Source organism: Miniopterus schreibersii (genome assembly GCF_964146895.1).
Source record: "Miniopterus schreibersii genome assembly, chromosome: 8".
NCBI lineage: Eukaryota > Metazoa > Chordata > Mammalia > Chiroptera > Miniopteridae > Miniopterus > Miniopterus schreibersii.
Genome location: NC_138109.1, coordinates 136,433 through 156,010, shown reverse-complemented (window position 1 = coordinate 156,010; position 19,578 = coordinate 136,433). Strand labels below are relative to the sequence as shown.

Here is a 19,578-nt window from a genome sequence, read left to right as displayed (position 1 = left end):
GACTGGTCCCAAGAATCCCCATCCTCAACCGTGGTCACACGGGGCTGCACCCCCAAGAAGCCACGGCCCTAAGGTCCTGCTGGATGCCTGACTGGAGGACCCATGGACCCCCAGGAACTGAGGACTAAGGGTGCACAGAAGCAGAGGTGGTGACAAGTGTGTCCTGAAAATCACAGACCACAGGTCCCCCAGCAGACCCTCCCTGGGCCGGGCTGGTGAAGCGGAGAAGCCCTGCCAGCCCCTCTCCACCCCCACGGGATTTTGCCGTCGCCCTAGGAACCCTGCACCACCAGGTTGGCATGGCCAAGAGAGGCCCTGCGGTTCTGGCTCTCAGCCTCCTCACCCCTCACCCCAAAGCCCTGGACTTCCTGCTCCACCCAGCTGGGCCTCTGCGGGGGTGGGGAGACCCTGGGGAAGATGGGCTGTCGTGGGGACCCAGACGCACCCTTTCCCTAGGCCCCAGCAATGACACAGAACTGGGAGCAGGCGTTTTACTGAGAGCACCACAAAGCCACAGGACCCCTGGGGAAGGGATGGCGCGCGCGACCACGGACCACATGACAGTGACGACACCCATCACACACCAGTCAGCCACGCACACACGGAGCCTCGCCCGCGCCACGGGCAGGGCCAGGCATGTGAGGTTGCACATGCGGTCACATGAGCATCTCACACATTCCCTCACTCAACAAGCATTTATCCACGTGTGACCACAGTGTGATGGCCCAGGCCAGGCCTGGACACGGCAGGGACTGAGCCACTGCCCAGGCCACATCCCAGGCCACACCACCGTGGGCAGGGCTGAGGGGTGGCTCTGGAGGCAGGGGTGGCGTGCAGGATGCAGGGGAGCCAGGCCCAAGCAAGACTGGCGACAGCTCGCTGGTCACTTGTGTCACACACACAGGCTGACACTCAAGCATGTGGTACAAGGGTCACACGTGGTCACTCACTGTGTAGTGAAAGGGGTCACTGGTGGTCACGGGAGGCCTCCCACACTGAGAAAACCACAGCCCTGCAGCCCTGCCCCCACCTGGGAGTCCCAGAGGGGACTGGGACCCAGGATCTCCCAGCAGCCCCTCCCCGTTTTGAGGTGTCCAGCCTGGTGGGGGGCCTGCGGGGCAGGATCCTGGACAAGCTCTAGTCTGTCGTCCCAAACTCAGCACTTTTTTAAAGAAGAAACGAGAGAGGCAGAGAAGCACCGTGGGAGAGCCTGACCGGCCGCCTCCTGCACGCCCCCCGCCCGGGATCGAGCCCACAGCCCCGCACGTGCCCGACCGGCCGCGACTCCCACCGGCGACCTTTCGGTGCCCAGGGCGACGCCCAACCACCTGAGCCACACCAGCCGGGCGGCGGTCCTTCCTGGGCCTCCCGCCCCCTCGTGCGGCCCCCAGGCTGCCCCAGGTCGCGGGTCTGCTGGTTCGCGCCCCCACGCCCCAGCTGCGCCCCGGGGTGGGACCCACCCGCAGGGTGGGCGGGGGCAGACGGGCGGGGCTATGCCAGAGGGGCGGGGCTAGGGGCGGGGCTATGCCGGGGCGGGGCTGTGTCGGGCGGGGCTGTGTCGGGGCTATGACGGAGGGGCGGGACTAGGGGCGGGGCTATGCCGGGGGCGGGGCTGGGGCGGGGCTAGTCTGGGGCGGGGCTATGGCGGAGGGGCGGGGTTATGGAGGAGGGGCGGGGCTATGACGGGGGCGGGGCTGTGCGGAGGGGCGGGGGCTATGCCGGGGGCGGGGCTAGGCTGGGGCGGGGCTATGGCGGAGGGGCGGGGTTATGGAGGAGGGGCGGGGCTATGACGGATGGGCGGGGCTATGACGGGGCGGGGCTGTGCGGAGGGGCGGGGCTGTGCTGGAGGGGCGGGGCTAGGCCGGGGCGGGGCTAGGCTGGGGCGGGGCTAGGCCGGAGGGGCGGGGCTAGGCCGGAGCCCCGCTCACCCCGCCCGCACCCGCGTCCGTCGGGATGTCAGTCACCGTGACGGTGCCAGCGCGTCCGATGCCCGCGCTGTGGGACCGACCAGAAGGCCTGTGGCGAATTCGCCGCACGAAGCCGTGGCCCCGTCCCGGGTGCGCCTGCGGTGCCCGCCTGGCCCTGCCCGGCCCCGCTCGCCCCCCCCCCCCGCCTCCCCGTGGCGCCCTCCCTGTGCCACCTGGGGTCCCCCGGGTTCCCTCTTTCTGGGAGCCGAGGACGCCCGCGGGCTCGGCGGGGCCCCCAACCGTGGTCGGTCGGCTGAAGTACTGTCCCCGCCCGCGGGTGGGCGCCCTCCAGCCATCCGGGCGGTTCTCAGGTGGGGTGGCCACGGGTCCGAGCGGGTGCAGCCGAGGCCCCGGGGGTGGGAGGGGCGCAGGGGGTGAACCCGGAGCAGCCGGACGCGGCCAAAGGCGCGACGGGCGGCCGAGGCCGAGCAGGTGGGTTGGGAGGGAGGATGGGACTCAGGGCTCCAGGTGCCTGTGAAAGGGAAGGGAGCAGGTTTTGGGGACAGTGAGTTTTATTTGGGAAGGGCCAAATGTGAGGGGTCTGCAGGACCCCCCAATAGAGAAAGGATCTGTGCCAGGGACAGAAATAGGCCCCACTGGCCTAGAAAAGACTGAAGCCCCTGCGTGGCCCAAGAGAGACTGGGGAGGCTGCGTGTGTGAGGCCACCCGGGGCCAGGCACCTGGGACCTGGGGCCTGGGGTGAGAATGTGGCTCACCTGTGAGCACCGCCCCAAAGAGCCCAGGCCAGGATTGTGCCCACTGGAACATGGAAGCCAGCAAGGCCAGTGGGATTGGGTGGAGCCAGGTAGGACCCTCCTCACCCCAGGGTAGCACCTGGTAGGAGGAGGGGCCTTCAACCACAGCTGACCCCTTCCCCCAGCCCACAACACCCTGCAACACCCCTCATTGCTCCCTTCCTGCACCCTGCACCTTGAACTCCTCCCAGAAGCTCTGTTTGGCCTTCTTGCCGGTGTCCGTGGCCTTGTCGAGCTCCTACACGCAGCTCTCAGTGCTTGTCACACTGATCCTCGTGGCCTTGAAGAGCTGGCAGGGAGGAGCTCGTGTCCAAGGTTAGCAGGGTCCCACAACACCCTCCCAGGGACAGCTGCCTGGGCCCACACCCTGCCCATCAGCCACCCTGCCCCTCTGCCACATGCCCCTCGGCTGCCCTGCACCCTTTTTCCTGGGCAGGTGTGTGCTGGCATCCCAGGGGAGCCACCCACTCTGGATCCCAAGGTTCATGTGTGGGGTGGGGTGGGGCACCACAGCCCCTGACTTCACCATGGGGTTCTTCTTGCACTCAACCAGTTCATTGAGGGAGTCGAACCCCTCCTCACCTCCCCGTCTCCAACACCATACTTTCCTAGTGGGGCCTGGCCACCACCACCTCCCAGGAGTCACCTCCACCCTGGCCACTGACTCCTACCTGGAAGCAGATCATCATGTGGGTGACAGGTGGCCAGCAGTCCAACTTACCCAGCTGCTGTTTGAGCACAAAGTCCCCAGGCTTGCTGACTCTCCCACACCAGGAAGCTGCTCATACATCCCTTTTCCATTAGCAGCTTCTCAGCATCCTTGCCAGACAGGTGCCATGGTACCACCTGACCTGGGGCAGGGGGTGAAAGCACGGGTGAGACTGGGGGTCACAGCCTGGCCAGGTGGGGGGCACAGACCCACATGCGACCAGAAGGCTCCCAGACACAGACTGAAACAGAGACAGACAGGCACACCCAGACCTCGGGGCCCAGGCAGCAGCCCACCCAGGCCAGTCACCATCTGCCCTGCCCACCTCTCTGACCCTGCCCTACTCAGGAGCTTGCAGGAGGCAGGGCAGATAGGCTCTGCAAGGTCTAGGGTGGCCACCAGGTGGCAGCCCGGTCCTCCGCAAGGAGGGGAAAGTCAGCCTCCCAGGCCAGCCCCACCTCCATTTCCCAGTAGATGCACCCTCAGGCCTCAGCAGCGCAGATGGGGAAACCGAGCCTGGAAGAACCTGCTCACCTCACATCACCAGCCAGGAGGGCAGGGGTGAGGCTGGCTGCAGGACCCCTGATGAATGCTCGCCCCTGCATCTGGTGTTTGGGACCCTGGGGAGGGCAAGTGGGACAGTCCCTCAGCTTTGCTGCAGTCATGGGGGGTGGAGGACACCTGGGTGGTGCCCAGCAGACCCTATCCCAGGATGCTCACATGCACACGTGCACAGACACACACAGATGCTGCCACTCACTGCTGGATGTGGGGTCCTGGCAGCCCAGCAGGTGCTCCTTGGATGGGCGCCCCGTTGCACTCACAAAGCAGCCCCCTTCCCCGGCGCTGGCTGGTGTAGCGCTGCACCAGCTCAGCCAGCGTCCACACAGGTCACAATAGTTGCCTGTGTTCTGGATCTTGATGTGGGGCACCTTGTTGTGGCGCCTAGAAGGGCAGCCACTGTTGGGGGACCACTCCCACTGTTACCACCCTTAGCTTCCAGAACAGTCCTTGGAACGGTCAAGGCCAAGGCCAGGTCCCTGTCCCACACTGTGCACCGTAGGTGATGCGCACCGCCCCAATGCCCCCCAGCCCTCCATGAGAGGCTCAGCCTCATTCTCTGCCCTGCCCCAGCACCTGCCTGGCGCTGCAGACTACTGGGGACATGGCCCCTGAGGCAGTTTCTCCTGGGCCCCAGAGAAAAATGTCTCCCCCTGAGTTCCTGCTGGATCATAAACCTTGGAATCATGGGGCTTTTCGGCTGACAAGTCCTTAGAGACCCAACTCATTTCACTATTCTTGAGCCTAAGAGGATCCATGACCCTGCCAGAGGCCACTGTGCCAGGCAGCCTACTCACAACGCCCCTTGTAGGGATCCTGGGACCCTCACCCTGAGATGCTGCTGGTGGAAGGTGGGGAGAAGCAAGGGCCTGCTATGAGCTAAGGACCTTGCTCAGGCAAAGAGAAGCCCTGTGAGCCCACAGATCAGACCTTGTCCAGCCCCTCATTGATCTAGGGAGTGACTCAGGGTCATAGGGTGACCCTTCCTGTGACCTCCACCCTCACCAAGCCCAAGATATGGGGTCTGGGTGTGCCAAGTTCCAGGAAGCAGTGACACATGTCTTACACCTGTGTGGCTCCCCATGACAGTCACATGCATGCTAGAATCTGAGCTCACATGCGTGTGTGCACATACTCGAGAGCAGGGGTCCAGCAGAAAGGGCAGGAGGTGCCCAGTTCCTGTCACACTCTAGAGAGGCAGGAAGCTAGAGACCTAAGGCCTGTTTGGTTCTCATACACTCCCCTGCCGGGGGTCCTACCCCTAAACCTGGTTCTTAAGGGGGTCCGGAGGGGAGATGGGCCTGTTGAGAGAGGGCTGATTGTCTCAGGTAGGCAGGGTCAAGGGCCCAAGTCTAGAGGGGAGACTAGACCCTCCTAGATGGCCCCCGCCATGCTTTTGCCCTTGGTTTCAGGCTTAGGTAAGGGAGGGGTGCTCGCCATGTGGAACACATCTCTGGTGGCCAAAGGGAGCCTGGAGCAGGGCAAAGGGTCTGGGTTGGGGGAGAGGGAGGGTCTGCCTTGACACCTGCTGCCCACTCCGGGCTCCAGACACCGTCAACCTGCAGGGCTCATTCTGTTCCCTGTGGTCAGAGCACCTCTGACCTCCACCCAGGCCCAGCCCCCATCAGAAAAAGTCCTTCCCACCGGCCTTCCTAAGACTGGCCTCATCCAGCAGGACTCAGGTATCTGGCCCTGGCTATTGAGGGGGGCAGGTGTGAGGGTGTCAGGCCTGGGGACCACCGGGTCAGGCCTGGTGCACGACTTCCCAGGTCACACCTCACCTGCATGCCCCAAGCACATCTCTCGGAGCCTCTGCGTCAGGCCACCGGGCGGCTGATGCTCACCTGCACCAAGTTATGTCTGCCCCACCCACACAAAAACCCTGAGACCCCCCTTTCCTTAAAGGCACTGGGACCCCAGGTCTGGCCGAGTCACAGAAGTTAGGATAAAAGCAAGTTTTCGAGAGTGCCAAGCTTCAGACCAAAGTGCTGACACGTGCGTCTGTCGGGGCTTGGAGCCCAAGGCATGGGGCCCCAGGCTTAAGCGGCCACCAGACCCCCCGACACCTCCACGTTATCATATTGGCCCGGTCCTGTTCGCCCAGGCACTGCCTTTCAGGAGCCTACATGTCCCTCATGGCACCACTTCCGAGACAGAGGGTGTAGGTGGGGGGGTTCCCACGTGACAGGGACACCCAGGCCTTGGCTCTCAGCCCTCCCCACTGCCTGCCACCTGCTGGTCTCACCTCTCCAGCGCCCCTCTGACCTCAAGGCGGCTGCCCCTGCCCAAGTGCTCCCACTCCCAGAGGTTCTCTTGCGGCCACTTCTGCTGCCCCCCACGCCAATCTGCCTCTGGGGGGCACCACCTTTCCTTACCTAGGCTCTCAGCCTTGAGATCCCCATTAGGAGTTAGGAATTAGGAATTCCTGGGCCTCTACTGCCCAGACCCCTCCACCACCCCTGGTCCCAACGCCTACTCACCGCTGCTGACCTGAAAGTCCTGCCCTGAGAGCCCCTCCTCCTGGAAGCACCGGCTCCCAGAGCACCCTCTCCAGACCTCCCAGTGTGGGTGCCCCTCTCCTCTTACTCAGCCAGCGGGGAGCCCCCTCCCCCCTCCCCTGCTGGAGTCCACTGGGCTGGCTCTCAGTGCTTCCAGCCCAGCCCCTCCAGACGCACCGGGTCGTCCAGCCCAGCACAGGCCCATCCATTCTACTCCAAACCCCTTCTCCTCTCCATCTGCACCTGGGCCCAGCACTCTGCCCCACACAAGTACCTTCTCATGAAGTCTGTCTGACCAACTCCTGCTTCAGCCTCTCCAGGCCCTTCCTGCAGCTCTTCAGACTCCCAAGCACGGGATCCGCCTGCTCCCACCACCCTGACCGATGGCCTGTCCATCCTGCACCCTGGCCCACAGCTGCTCCTTCTGCCTTCCTGCCTTGGCCTTGACACCTTTGCTCACCCTTCAGATCTGCTCACCCTTCAGGCAGCTTTTCCTGGAGCCAGAGCTAGTCCTGCACCTGACAGCTGCCTGCCCCGCCCCCCAGCAGCCACGCCGCTCCACACCCAGGTGTGTCCCCTGAACAAGCAGGTTACTGAATAAGGGGAGTGTGAACGCCCACCGGGGAATGGGCCACCTGGGTGCTGAGCTTATGGGTGTTTTTATTTTCATTTTGCTTTTTTCTAGTGACACAAAATAAAATTTTAAAAGAACACAGTTATCTTTAACAAGTCAGGAGTTCCAGGAAGGCGGCCAGACAACCTTCCTTTCCTTCCAGCTCCTGGTTTGAGGCTCACAGCTGCTCCACAGGCCGAACCCCTCAGGGCTTCCTGCTGAGGGTGGGCCAACCTGGGCCAGTGAAAAGGGTCTCCTACCCCTCACCCACCCTGACTCCCCCCAGGCCCTCCTATCCCTATCGCAAGCCCACTCTCCTCAGACAGCTCCCTCCCCATCCTGTGCCTGGACACACAGACGTTGGCTGACCACATAAACACAAGGGGCAGTGCGTGTGGCAGGGGTGCTGCCTGCAAGGCCATCCTCAAGGAGGCTACCTGGAGTGTGGCCTCCACAGGCCCTACCCCACAAGTGTGTGCTTTCACTGCCTGGGGCTCCTCGCCAAAAGCAGCCCCCACCCCAGCGCAGGGCCCCCTCCTCCGTCCTGAGTCTGTAAGGGAGCTTGAAGCCTGGTGGGACAGACGCAAACATCTTTTAATGTGTTCAGACTTTATTTCATGGTGATTGACAGACACAGACTGGAGTTAGTAATGTGACATACGGGGGCTCCCTTCAGCCCTTGGGCCTCACAGCCCAGCCCCAGCTGTGTGAGTTGGGATTGCCACCCCCACCGGTAGGAGGGTGCGGTGGAGTGATGGGGTGGGTCGGGATGAGACGCAATGTTGCAGCTTAAGGCATTTCTGGCTTCGCAGCCATCTCTGCCATCCCTGTACCCACTCCTTGGCCTTGGTCAGACATCCGGCAGGCCCCTGGTCATTCTTGAACAAGGACAACCACCCCTCACACCAGAACTGGAGTGAGAGCTTGCCGTGTGGTGTCCTCAGCTGCTCTCGGGCCAAGATGACATCCCCACGACCCCAGATGTCAAGTAAAATCAATGCATTAAGAACTCTGCGGTTGGTGGCCAGGCCTAGACACCTGTCCTCAAGAGGGGGACACTGGCTGACCAGGCAAGTGGGCAATGGATGTCAACACCACACAGTGGCCCACTCCCTCTCAAGGTTCCTCATAGGCCCTGAGGAAGGGGCACAACCATGTCCAACGTGGCTGGGTGGGTGGGCAGGGCCAGCTGAGGGTTAGGGCCTCCCGAACAGGCCTGGGCCTGGCCTCTGCTCTCCAGCACCCTGGACGGTGAACACATCTGGAGCAGGGGACACCGTGTGGCCCCAACAGTAATGTCATTTCTAAGTCACAGTATTGGCACAAGACGCCCAGGAGGGGCCAGCCATGCTCAAGGTGAGTCCTGCTGAGACTGGCCCACTCACAGTGGGACAAGGCCCAGCTCAGTGGAAGCCTAGGAAGGTCCCCTCCAACCCTGGCAGCAGCTTCCTGTTCTGACGACACAAGACTGGCCAGATGGAGCTTGATGTGTGTGTGGGGTCTGCCAACAGGCAGGGAAGCACAGCGGAGGGGCTGGGACGCGGTGGAGGGGTGCGTCCGGAGGCTGCTGTCCGAGCCAAGCCCTCCATGCTGCCACACCAGCCCCGCGAGTCCCTGGGCACCGAGTTTGTCTCTGCATGGACAGGAGGGAGGCCGGGCCAGGAGTCCCTCCAGCCAAAACGCAGGCAAGAAAATCATATCAAAAAAGCAACGAGTTTACAAAAATATAAAATAATTACAGCAGGGTGGGCGGCAGGCTTGCAGTGGTTCACGGGGCAGGACAGGGTCGAAGCTCTGGCTTGGTGACGGCGTCCTCCAGCAGATGCAGCGGTCGCCGCCCCACCACCACGTCCCGCAGGCAGCCCACGAAGCCCGTGCCGTAAGCCTTGGGCAGGGCTGGACCCACGGGCAGTTTCTCCAGGCCCCCTGCAGGGCAAACAGGAAGGTCACCTGGCTGTGACTCACTGATGGGCAGACCAGTACACTGGCAGGCAGAGGGACCCACCAGCACCTGAGAGACAAGGTGAGTTACCTGGGGCCTGTCAGTGCCCACGGGGACCAGGTGACTAGCAGACATGCTCTGGCCTCCTGGACCCATACCACCCTGGCAACTGCAGGGGCCTAGCCCTGGCTGGCCCATCTGCTGCCTACTGGGGCTGGCGCAGGTGCAACCCTCAGTGCCAGCTGCAGGGTTGGATCTGTCCCTCAGATTCTGATGCCCTTCCCGGGCCTCCCCCCAAATACTCACCCAGCCATAGGGTTCCGTCAGTGTCCAGCTGTGTGGCGCCCAGCGGGGAGGAGCCGGTCACGGGGGCCTCATTGCCCACCTGAAGGGAGCCTTCCCGCTGTTTCCTGGGGGTGGGGTTGGGGTCAGGCCATCAGGTGACTCCAGGAAGCCCACCCTGCCACCTCCAGGTCTTGAGCCCCATCAAGTGTCATCCCTGGGGGCCAGGACAGGTGGCACTGACCCCTAGGAGAGTGCCTGGTGGTCAGGTCAGGGGGTGTCATGTGAGTTGAGCTTTGCTGGAAACGATGCCAGACTCAGACCAGAGGGACATGTCCCCAGCCAACAAGGACCCCCTTTTCAGGTCAGAGGTTCCCTGGCTGTAACCGCTATGTCCTCTTGTCCCTTCCCCTCAGCAGCTGTGACCTCAGGTCAGGCAGCTGGCCCTGTCGTGTCCCCCTGCCCATGACCCTGCCTGCCCTGGCGGGGCAGGTCCAGGCACCTCCCGCCGCTGTTCTTGGTGTGCCCTGGGCTCCCGACTGACCTGTGCGCCCTGACCCGCAGCCAGCGGTTGGTGTTGACGGGGATGGTGGAGCGCAGCACCACGGGCTGGGAGCCCAGGTCATAGGTCAGCTGCAGGCGCCCATCCACGATGGCCAGCGCGATGTAGTCAGCCCGCTCCGTGGCCTTGCCGCTCCACAGCACCAGCCCCTGCGTGGCCTCAGTGCGCAGGCTCAGCTCAAAGTGGTCGCTCTGCAGGGCCTTCTCGCTGAAGGGCAGAGGGCCGGTCAGGGCCTCCCACGGGACAGGGGCGGCAGGGGGTGGGGGGGCAAGGCAGGAGGGCAGACACCAACAGTGGGGCCGACGGCTGAGAGAGGGACGGAGGGAAGTAGGGCCAGACCGGCAGACATGAGAGACGGACAGACAGACAGCTCAGCAGAGACAGAGCAACGGAAAGACAACGGCAGACAGCAGGGGCCGGGGGCCGCGAGCTTACCTGTGAAGGGCCCCGGAACCTGGAGCTTCGGGGCTTAGGAGCAGGAAAAGAGGGAGGCAGGTGAGCAGGGGACAGACGGGCTGTGGTGCAGGGTGGGGACCCGCAGCAGCCCTCCCCGCGTCCCCTTTCCAACGGTGCGAGGCAGGAGGAACAAGCACCCTCGGAAGACAGGAGGCCCCCAGGCCACCCGCTTCACCCATCAGAGCCCCGACAAGGACACACGTGCAACACGCATGTGCAGACACAGAGCTGGTGGGCGTGGCCCAGCCGGGTGCGGAGTTCAAGAGGCCAGGCGTGGGGTGGGGTGGCAGGAACAGAGACTAAAGGCTCCCAGCGCACGTGTGTGAGGGAACACACATGCATGTGGGTGTTCACGTGGCCAGGGCAGTGGCTGAGGGGGTGGATGGGCGACCGCCCTTCAGTACACATCCCGGGAAAGGGTAGCTCCCCACTTCTAAGCTGGGAAACTGAGCCTCGTGCTGGACAAACAGCCCTGGCCCTGTCCTCCATCGGGGAGGAATGTCCCGTCTCTGCCTCGGTCAGTGAGGAGCAGAGAACAGGCCAGCGAGAGTGAAGGTGGAGGGGCCCAGGTGCTACTTACGCTGGGATCTCATTGGTCAGTTCGCTTGGAAACAAAGAGACAGAAAAGGTGAGAGGAAGGAGGGTGGAGGAGGGCAGTGGGCAGGCGGAGCAGGGCCTGCCCTTCTTGGCCACGGAGCCGACGGCAGATGCGACCGGGCCAGCATCTTGCCCTGCATGGCAAAGGCAGGACAGACGGACAGCCAAGGGCGGGGGGGCGCATTACCTCTCCGTTACAGCATTGAGGTACTCGATGTAGGTCCGTCCATCAAAGGCCAGTGCGTCCAGGTCCCCTGCCGATTTCTCAATCAGCCCTGAGAGACAGTCGGGGTGAGGGGGTGCCTGGGGGCCCACCCGGCAACCTCAGCCCGGCTGGCAGTGCTCACCCTTCTCGCAGTGCAGGCCCGAGAAGCCCTCAGGACACAGGCACTCGTAGGAGGCCTCCCGGGGGAGACAGGAGGCCCCGTTGAGGCAAGGGTGGCCTGAGGCTTGGGTACAAGGGTGATCTGTGAAGGACGAGACGTCCACCGCCTGCACCATGTGCTCCTGGGTCAGCAGCTGGTGGCCTTTCAGGGAGACCTGGGGGGACAGGCGGAATGAGCAACAGTCCTGCCTATTGTCCTCCCTGCCACGACAGCCCCCCACCTACCCGCTGGATGGCGCCATCGAAGCCAGAGGACACTGCGGCAGCCCGGGCCAGCTTGCTGAAGTCAGGAGCCCCCCCCAGGTAGAGCGGCTCCTTCAAGTTGAGGACAGTGTGCGGCACCTGGGGGGAGGTGCTGGGTGAGGGGCTGTGGAACCACCCACTGGGCAGGGCAGGACACTGTGCCCTGCCAAGGCCACCCCTCGCCCTCCAGACTATCTAGGAGGCAGAGTTAATCACACAACGTGGCCAATGTGGGGCTTAGTGGCACGAGGGGGCTACTCTAGGAATGAAGGAATGGAGGCGGCAGAAGACCATGAGCAGGATGAGCGGGGAGACCGGTACCTTGCGGGATTTCTGACATCCGAAGAGCGGGGTGGGGGTTGCAGAGCAAGGCCAGAGAGCAGAGAGCAGACAGACAGAGTCACAGGACAGACGGGAGAGAAAACAGTTCAGTGAGAGCCGCGTGGGTGGGCTGCCACACCGCCCGGAGGAGGGAGGCCCACGGCCCGGAGACACTCACCGGGGACTCGCCCAGCACTCGGGGCCCGTCGCCGATACGCATGGCACCCTTGCGGCCGTTACGCTCCAGGGAGACCCTGGTCCAGGTGCCCAGGGCCACTGGCTCCTTGCTCCTGGTGAGGAGGGGGCACTGTGAGCTCCACTGTCTGCTCGGCCAGGGGCCCAAGTGATGGTGCCACGGTCTCCAGCCTTACCCCCACCCCCACGGGCACACCTGATGATTGCTGCACCCTTGCCCAGGTCATAACGGAACTCCAGGTGGCCGTCCCGCAACGCCAATGACACAAAGTCCCCCCTGCCGTCTGTCTTCTGCCCATTGTAAAGGAGCAGCCCGCTGGGGCCTCGGGCCAGGAACACCACCTCCAGCGCCATCTTCTCCCTGGGGTCAGGTGGGGGCATGTCAGCACACTGGCTGGTAGAGGGCTGGGGGACAGCATCCCCTCACCCACCCCTTGTGTCACTGACCCCAGGTCCCGCTCAAATGTGTGCAGGCCTTTCAGCGCCAGGTAGGAGAAGCCGTTAAAGTCAGCCAGGAAGGGCCGGGGGTCGTTCTGTTCTGAGACTGTGAGGACGAGAGGGGTCACACAGGGCGCTATGCCCTGACCCTGGGTCCCCGGTACCCCCACCACTTTGTGAGCCCCTGGCCTGAACCCCACCCCTATGCCTGAACAGAACCCAAACCCAAGTGTTCGACCCTCCCCTCCCTCCTGCCCTGAGGCCCAGTGCCCCCACCTGTTTGGCAGAGAGGGCCCCCTCGTCCTAGGGGGCACTCGCATGTGGCCTCACCCCCAGGCAGCACGTGGCAGGGGGCTGCCCCATGGCAGGGGTTCGGGTCACAGGGGTTCTCCTCCTCGGCACAGGTTGGGCCTGGACGGAGACAGGATGGGGTCCCAGAAAGCTTGAGCCCCTGCCCACAGACACACAGGTGTCCCCCAGCCCTCAGCCCTGGCTCCGCCCTCACCAAATCGGCCAGGGGGGCACTGGCAGTGGAACATGCCAGCCTCCAGGGCCTGGCATGGGGCCCCCCCAAGGCAGGGGCTGGGCAGGCAGGGGTGGGCCCCGCACTCGCTCACGCCGGAGCTTCTGGTTGCCCCTTGCCAGTTGCTGAGCTCCAATCGCTGGTTGTTGACGTCCAGCAGGCGGATGCAGCCCCGGAGGCCCACACTGACAGAGGTCCGCTCAAGCACCCTGCCACCAGGATGAGGGTCAGGGATCAGGGTGGCTCCCCACACGTCCTTTGGGGGCTCAGACCACAAAACAGGAGGTGGGCAGAGGGTCAGGGGTTGGGACTGGACATCAGCCCAGCCCCTCCTTGGTGGTCACACTGGTCCTCGGGGATGCCACCAGAGGGGATGGGGCTGAGCCAAGGTCAGGGTCAAGGGCTAGGGTTGAGGTCAAGGTCACAGCCATGGTGCACACCTGACCCTCCATCCCCTTTGCTATTTGCATAGATTGGGCTTTCTGGATGTGGCCAACAAGTCAGGGGTCAGAACCAAGGTCAGAGGTCAGGTTTGGGGTCAGGGCCACCCCAGCCCTTCCTGATGCTCACACAGAGGCGTGATCCTCCGGGACGCCACCCACAAAGAGGTCTGTGTCCAGGTTGAGGCCATCGGTGCCACTGGGGCTCTGGCCCAGGACAGGGGGCTCGCCATCCACCGAGAGCGTCCCCTGGCGCCAGTGCCGAGACAGCTCCAGGCGATGCCACCGGCCAGGTTCCACGGGCACCGTGCTGGTCAGCACCGCGGGCCCTGAACCTGTGTCAAATCTGGGGTGGGGCCCAAGGGAAAAGGAGGTGCTTAAGACAGCTGAAGGGAGCCAGGACCACTGCCCAGCTCACCTGAGCTACACACGGCCCCGCCCATCCTAGCCCCACTGCTGCCCACCTGAGCTGCACACGGCCCCCCAGCAGTGCCAGTGCCAGGAAGTCCTTCCCCCGAGCATTGCCATTGTAGAGCAGCAGCCCCTGCGGCTCCAGCGTGCGGAACTCTAGTGCCAGGCGCAGCGTGTGGTAGGCACGGAGGGTGGGGAAGGCCAGGAAGGAGCGGCCCCCGAAGAACGGCACCAAGGGGTGCACGGCTGTGAGACAGGGACCAGCTGGAGGGGACAGAGGAACAGGGCCCCAAGAGCCCTGTCCTCCAGCCTGAAACACTCCCCCGCTCCCTGCCCCCACCCTGTCCCCAGCTTGGGGGTGGGGAGTCCAACCTGCCCCCTACCCCAACCTGACCCCCTCAGCCTAGCCCCCGACTCCCCACTGTGGCTTGACCACACCCCAAAACCTGGCCTCACTTGCCTCTCTGCCCCTCTCCAGCAAGGATGACCCTTACCCTTCTCACAGATGGTGCCCCCCCTGCCAGCTGGGCACCTGCAGGTGAAAGATCCACCTGAGTCCTGGTCCTGGCAGGTCCCCCCATAGAGGCAGGGCTGGGAGTCACAGGGCCTCAGGAGTTGCTGGGTGCCTGGGGGCAGGGGCCGGCGTCCAGGCACACGACTGGGGGCAGTGGTGGGGGACCGGCGTGTGGTGAGGGGGCCTGTGGTCCTGCTGACGGGCCTGCTTGTGTGGTTGGGGTAGAGGCCCCGAGGGGTCATAGTGGAAGAAGCCACAGTAGTGGCCCTGGCCATGGCTGCAGCTGGGGTGGCTCCTGTGGTAGCTCCAGTGAAGAAGGCAGGAAACCAGTCTGAGGATAGGGAGAACTGTCAGGGTACCAGGCAGGGCACAGGGAGAGCAAGCGGTGCGGGTGCTGGGGGTGGCAGGGGAGGGGACAGGCGACCTGCAGCGCAGGACCAACAGGCGCTCACCAAAGTCCATGAAGCGCAGGTGCTCCTGCAGTGGTCGCCTCACCCCCAGGGCCCGGCGCCGGGATGCCTGGATCTGGCGGAGGAGGGCCTGGCTCACGTCGGGTGCCCGGAAGCTTGTGGCTGGGGAGGAGGAACACTGAGCTCGAGAAGCCCTGTGCAGCACCCCCCACCTCCTGGGAGGGACTGGGGGGTGCTCACTGGGGTCAAAGTGCACTTCCACAATGGCCCGGACCTCGTTGCCGGGCCCCAGGTCCCGCAGGCGGACACTCCAGAAGTCCTTCTTAACGTCCGAGTTCCGAAAGAGGTCATCCAGCTGTGGGTGAGGAGTGGGCGAGGGCTCCAGGGGCTGCCCAGATGGGGCTGTTTGGCCCTCCCACCCCAGTGCTTCTCTGGGTTGGACCTGGGAGGAAGACAGGGCTGCACCCCAACCCCACAGGCCCTGCACTTACTGCACTCTCGATGCTCCTGGCTGTCTCCCCGAACAGCTCTGACTTGGGGTCGGCCATCTCTGGTGTGTAGAACAGCTCCTGCCCCTCGACCCCCTCGAGCTCCAGCACACCCTGGAACGCCCTGGTGGCTGTGGGGGAGGGGGCAGTGAGGCCCTGCCCAGCACCGCCCGGCCTCTGGGCCGGCCATGGGCATAGACCCCGGCAGCAAGCCACATGGGTGCAGGGCAGGTGAGGATTAGTCAGATGGTCATGAGGTTAGTGGGGAGCCAGGGGCAGGGCTGGCAGCAGTTACCAGGCAGACTCCGTGGAACAGTGCCCCAGGCCAGCTTGCAACGGGAAAGACAGGTTAGCCACAGAATCCTGGGCACCCACATGTGTGCAGGAGCCAAGACCTCATGTGTGTGCATGTGCTGAATCTCCAAGACCACGCACACGTGTATACTAAGGTCAGAATACCATGAGCCCTGGGTGCCCACCTACTGGGCAGGCCTGCTTCCTGGGAGGAGAGATGGCATCCAGGTCCGGGTCCAAGCCACTCCTCACGCTGCACCCCAGCCCCTGCCACCCACTCACCAGGACAGTTGGAGCCCTCGGCATCCAGCGAGGGCGTCTTGCCATCTGAGCAGCAGCCCAAAGGTGAGTTGTAGCAGGAAGCCCTCTCGATGGGTGGCCCAGGGGTCACAGCGCTGCTGCCCTCGGGGGGCTCAAGTCCTGGGGAGGTTCAGTGTGAGCCCAGCTGCAGGTGCAGCCTTCTGGGGCCCTGCCCCCACCACATCCCTGAGCCCGTGCTCACCCCCTGAGCCGGCCCCACTGGCCTCCAGGTCCCCACTCAGCTCCTCATCGCCACTCCCGTCAGCGCTGCCAGATTCACTGAAGGCAAACGTGGCAAGGCTGGCTGCTGAGGGGGGTGCTGTGGGGGGCATAGTCAGCACAGGCCTCCTGGTGGTCCTAGGGATGCTGGCAGTGGTCCGAGGGTGTGATGAGGGTCTAGGGGTGGGCCGGCTGTGGGGAGTACTGCCAGGAGCCAGGGGGAGGGCACTGGGTGGGGCTGCCTCACTCAGGTAGCGCACGGAGGTAGCCACAGACACAGGTGTGGGGCGGGCGCCAGAAGCCACGGCCTCTGTGAGCAAAGGGGAGGAGAATCGGGTGGGAGGCCGAGTCAGGGCAGGGTCTGGCCATCCAGTTAGTTCTGGGGCAGAGGGTCAGGCCTCACCCTGGCAGGGGCCAAGGTTCTGGATAGAGATATCCAGGCCCTGGCGGCAGGCAATGGTCCTCAGCTGACACTCGTTACCGTAGGTGACTCCATCCGACCCACAGACCTGGGGCACAGGACAAGATGCTGGTGGGGAGCTCTCCCTACCCCTGCTACCCTCCACATACCCCATCCCTCACCTTGGTAGCATTGGCCCCCGGACAGGTGGGTGTTGGGCACACGCAACGGGTGGAGCCAGCCTCCTCCACGCAGGATGCCCCAAACTCACAGTGCATTTCAGCACAGGTCTTGGGCGCTGAGGAATCTGGGGCAGACACAGGAGACCCCCCCTTGCTCAGGAGGCTGGCCTTCATGATGGCCACACCCCCAAAACAGGGAGCCCCCATCAACAACAGGCCTGGCCCTCACCTGATTCACAGCCAGCAGGGCCTAGGGCACGGCCATCTGGGCACTGCCCACACTTGGGTCCAGCCACCCCAGGCTTACAGGAGCACAGCCCGGTCATCTGCTCACAGTCGTCCCGCACAGCACCCCGAGGGTCACAGCTGCAGGCTGAGGGGACGGGTGGGGACCTGAGGTCTGTGCCTGGTTTCCCCACTGGCCCCAAACCCAGCCCCTGCCAGGTGTGAGCCAGGCCAGAGCCTCAATAGGGGAGCCAGGGGCACAGTGACAGCATGGGCAGGCAGGAGACTTCAGCTGAGGACCGCCTGTGGGTCCTGTCACTCACGGGTGCAGCCACTCCGGCCATCAGTGACGATGCCACGGAAGTTCCAGAAGCCGGGTTCACAGCGGTCACACTTGAGGCCCCCCACCCCCGGGCGGCAGGAGCACTGGCCTGTGCCCGGGTCACAGGTGCCACCGTAGGAGCCATGGGGGTTACACTGGCACAAGCCTGTAGGCCAGGGCAGGACAGGGTCACCACAGTTGCCTGGCTCTGCCTGGCTGTGGGTCAGGGCTGGGCTTGGGTACTCACTGGGACAGCCAGCCAGGCCCACACCCCGGGCAGCAGTGATGTTATCCTGGCAGCAGCCGAAGGGCGTCTGGGTGCAGTGCAGGGGGACTGCAGGTGGCATTGGAGCCATGGTGGGACCTGCAGAGGAGGGGCAGGGGATTCAGGCACCATACAGTGCTGGACATCCCCCTGGGACTGGCCACTCCACCTCAGCCTCCCCCGGTCGTCACCGTTACCCTCCTGAGGCCAACTGCCATTGGGGCCAGAGCTTATAGTTCAGGCCACAGGTGAGGATCCCTCACCGTATACAGGAACATGCCTGTCCATATAGGGCCAGGAACACACAGACACCCAAAGATCAAGTACACGCAGCCCTGGGCACACCATATAAACCAGAGCCACACGTGTTTGGATTAGTGTGTCTTTGCAACCTGATGCACGCACACACAAGAAGACATGTGGGTACACACCTTCATCCGTGCTCCTCCAAACCACAGGGCTGAGCAGACAGGAACAGGCATGCACGCAGGAGTGCACATTCACGGGCACGTGTGCACCCACGACGTTTACTGGATCACCACCAGCCTCCCCGTAAGAGAGGAAGCGCCCAGGTGTGGGCCTTGCTGCCTCCCCGCTGCCTCCCCGCACCGAAGCCCCGCCTGGTGCACAGTAGGTGCTTAGCGCACCTGTGCTGACTGACAGCAACACACCAGTCCACACACTGCGGCTGCACAGACGTAACTGCACACCTAAGCGTGTTCACGCATGCCTGCCCCAGCACACCCCCACACCTCACGCCTGCGCGCACACGTCTTTGAACAGGCACACACAGGGAGCAGCAAATACGCAGAAGAACCCGTGTGTACGCGCGCACCGGGCACGCCTGCGGGCCCACGCACCTCGGCAGGCCCCTTGGGCCACGACGTACAGCTCGCGCTGGGACTCACACCGCGCCTTCTTCAGCTCACACTCGGTGCCGTAGGTGACGCCGTCGGAGCCGCAGACCTGGAGGGGAGGTGTCAGTGTGGGGGCTGCGGTCCCTTCCCCGCCGCCTGCCCGAGGGGGAGGGCGGGGCCTCACCGGGCTCCTCAGGGCGCCCTGGCAGCTGAAGCCACAGACACAGGGCCCGTCTTCGGAGTCCTCGTCCCAGACACCGCCGCGCTGCAGGCACAGCTCCTGCTCACATTCGCTGTCCTCCCCGGAGCCGGAGCCTCCTGAGCCACACTCGGCTGTGGGAAGGGGGCTGGGTCACCCGTGAGGCCCTAGTCAGAGCTGGCGCCCCGCAGGCCCCACCGGCGTCACCCCAACCTACCCTGCTCACAGGGCCCCGCCCGGGCCTCCTCGATCTGGGCCTGCTGCTGGCAGGCGGCCTCGCGGAGCTCACAGGCGCTGCGGTAGGTGACACCGTCGCTGCCACACACGGGGCCGGGTGGGGGGCGCTCACACCGGGGACACACGCACTGCCCCGCCAAGCACACTGCCCCGAAGGCACACACCGTGTCTCCACAGGTCTCTGCAGAGGGTGGAGCCAGGCCAGGTCAGCACGCCCAGGCTGGAGATGCGGGGACCGCAGCCCCCCGGCCCACCCCCACTCACGGCAGGGTCCGGCCGAAGCCACGTGCAGGCTGATCTGGCGTGTGCAGGCGTGGACGTGAAGCTCACACTCGCTGGCATACGTGTTCCCGTCAGAGCCGCACACAGGCTGGGCTAGGGCCACACACTCCGAGGGGCACACGCAGCGCCCTGTCTCCGACTCGCACAGGGCTCCGAAGCGGCACTGCCCACAGCGGTCTGGGGAAGAAGCTCGGTCACCACAGCGGCCGGGACCCCCTCTCCCAGCAAGACCCCCTTGCCCAGCACTGACCACAGGGTCCTCGATGAGCCACACGGATCTCCTTCCCCAGGACGCAGGCGGTGGCCTCCAGCTCGCAAGTGCTGCCGTACGTGACCCCGTCGCTGCCACACACGGGGCTGTAGACCCTCGGGCACGTCTGCTGGCACACACACTCAGCTCCCCCGTTCTTCACGGCACACGCCGCCCCGAACAGGCACTGCACCCCGAGGCACGGGGACGGGGGCTGGTCTGGGGAGGACACGGGA

General features: G+C 64.5%; 1 protein-coding gene across 2 annotated transcripts in view; it reads right to left on the bottom strand.

Moving 5' to 3' along the window:
* Nucleotides 1-7,679: 7,679 nt before the first annotated feature.
* AGRN (agrin) overlaps nt 7,680-19,578 on the bottom strand; it is a 30,933-nt gene continuing 19,034 nt past the window's right edge. The window contains exons 8-37 of one of the 2 annotated variants that reach the window (XM_081144158.1): nt 19,343-19,561; nt 19,075-19,269; nt 18,791-18,991; nt 18,559-18,707; nt 18,378-18,483; nt 17,500-17,616; nt 17,254-17,418; nt 16,935-17,078; nt 16,706-16,830; nt 16,527-16,632; nt 16,107-16,433; nt 15,887-16,024; nt 15,314-15,441; nt 15,063-15,177; nt 14,865-14,984; nt 14,393-14,743; nt 13,952-14,144; nt 13,618-13,833; nt 13,030-13,256; nt 12,801-12,935; nt 12,534-12,630; nt 12,283-12,447; nt 12,070-12,181; nt 11,553-11,669; nt 11,290-11,482; nt 11,130-11,217; nt 10,325-10,357; nt 9,872-10,096; nt 9,352-9,455; nt 7,680-9,029 (exon numbers count right to left, since the gene is read on the bottom strand). In XM_081144158.1, coding sequence (XP_081000284.1) covers nt 8,872-9,029; nt 9,352-9,455; nt 9,872-10,096; nt 10,325-10,357; nt 11,130-11,217; nt 11,290-11,482; nt 11,553-11,669; nt 12,070-12,181; nt 12,283-12,447; nt 12,534-12,630; nt 12,801-12,935; nt 13,030-13,256; nt 13,618-13,833; nt 13,952-14,144; nt 14,393-14,743; nt 14,865-14,984; nt 15,063-15,177; nt 15,314-15,441; nt 15,887-16,024; nt 16,107-16,433; nt 16,527-16,632; nt 16,706-16,830; nt 16,935-17,078; nt 17,254-17,418; nt 17,500-17,616; nt 18,378-18,483; nt 18,559-18,707; nt 18,791-18,991; nt 19,075-19,269; nt 19,343-19,561 — 4,769 coding nt within the window. In that variant the 3' untranslated portion in view covers nt 7,680-8,871. The remainder of the gene's footprint in view (nt 9,030-9,351; nt 9,456-9,871; nt 10,097-10,324; nt 10,358-11,129; nt 11,218-11,289; nt 11,483-11,552; nt 11,670-12,069; nt 12,182-12,282; nt 12,448-12,533; nt 12,631-12,800; nt 12,936-13,029; nt 13,257-13,617; nt 13,834-13,951; nt 14,145-14,392; nt 14,744-14,864; nt 14,985-15,062; nt 15,178-15,313; nt 15,442-15,886; nt 16,025-16,106; nt 16,434-16,526; nt 16,633-16,705; nt 16,831-16,934; nt 17,079-17,253; nt 17,419-17,499; nt 17,617-18,377; nt 18,484-18,558; nt 18,708-18,790; nt 18,992-19,074; nt 19,270-19,342; nt 19,562-19,578) is intronic. The other variant, XM_081144157.1, reaches the window with a different exon arrangement.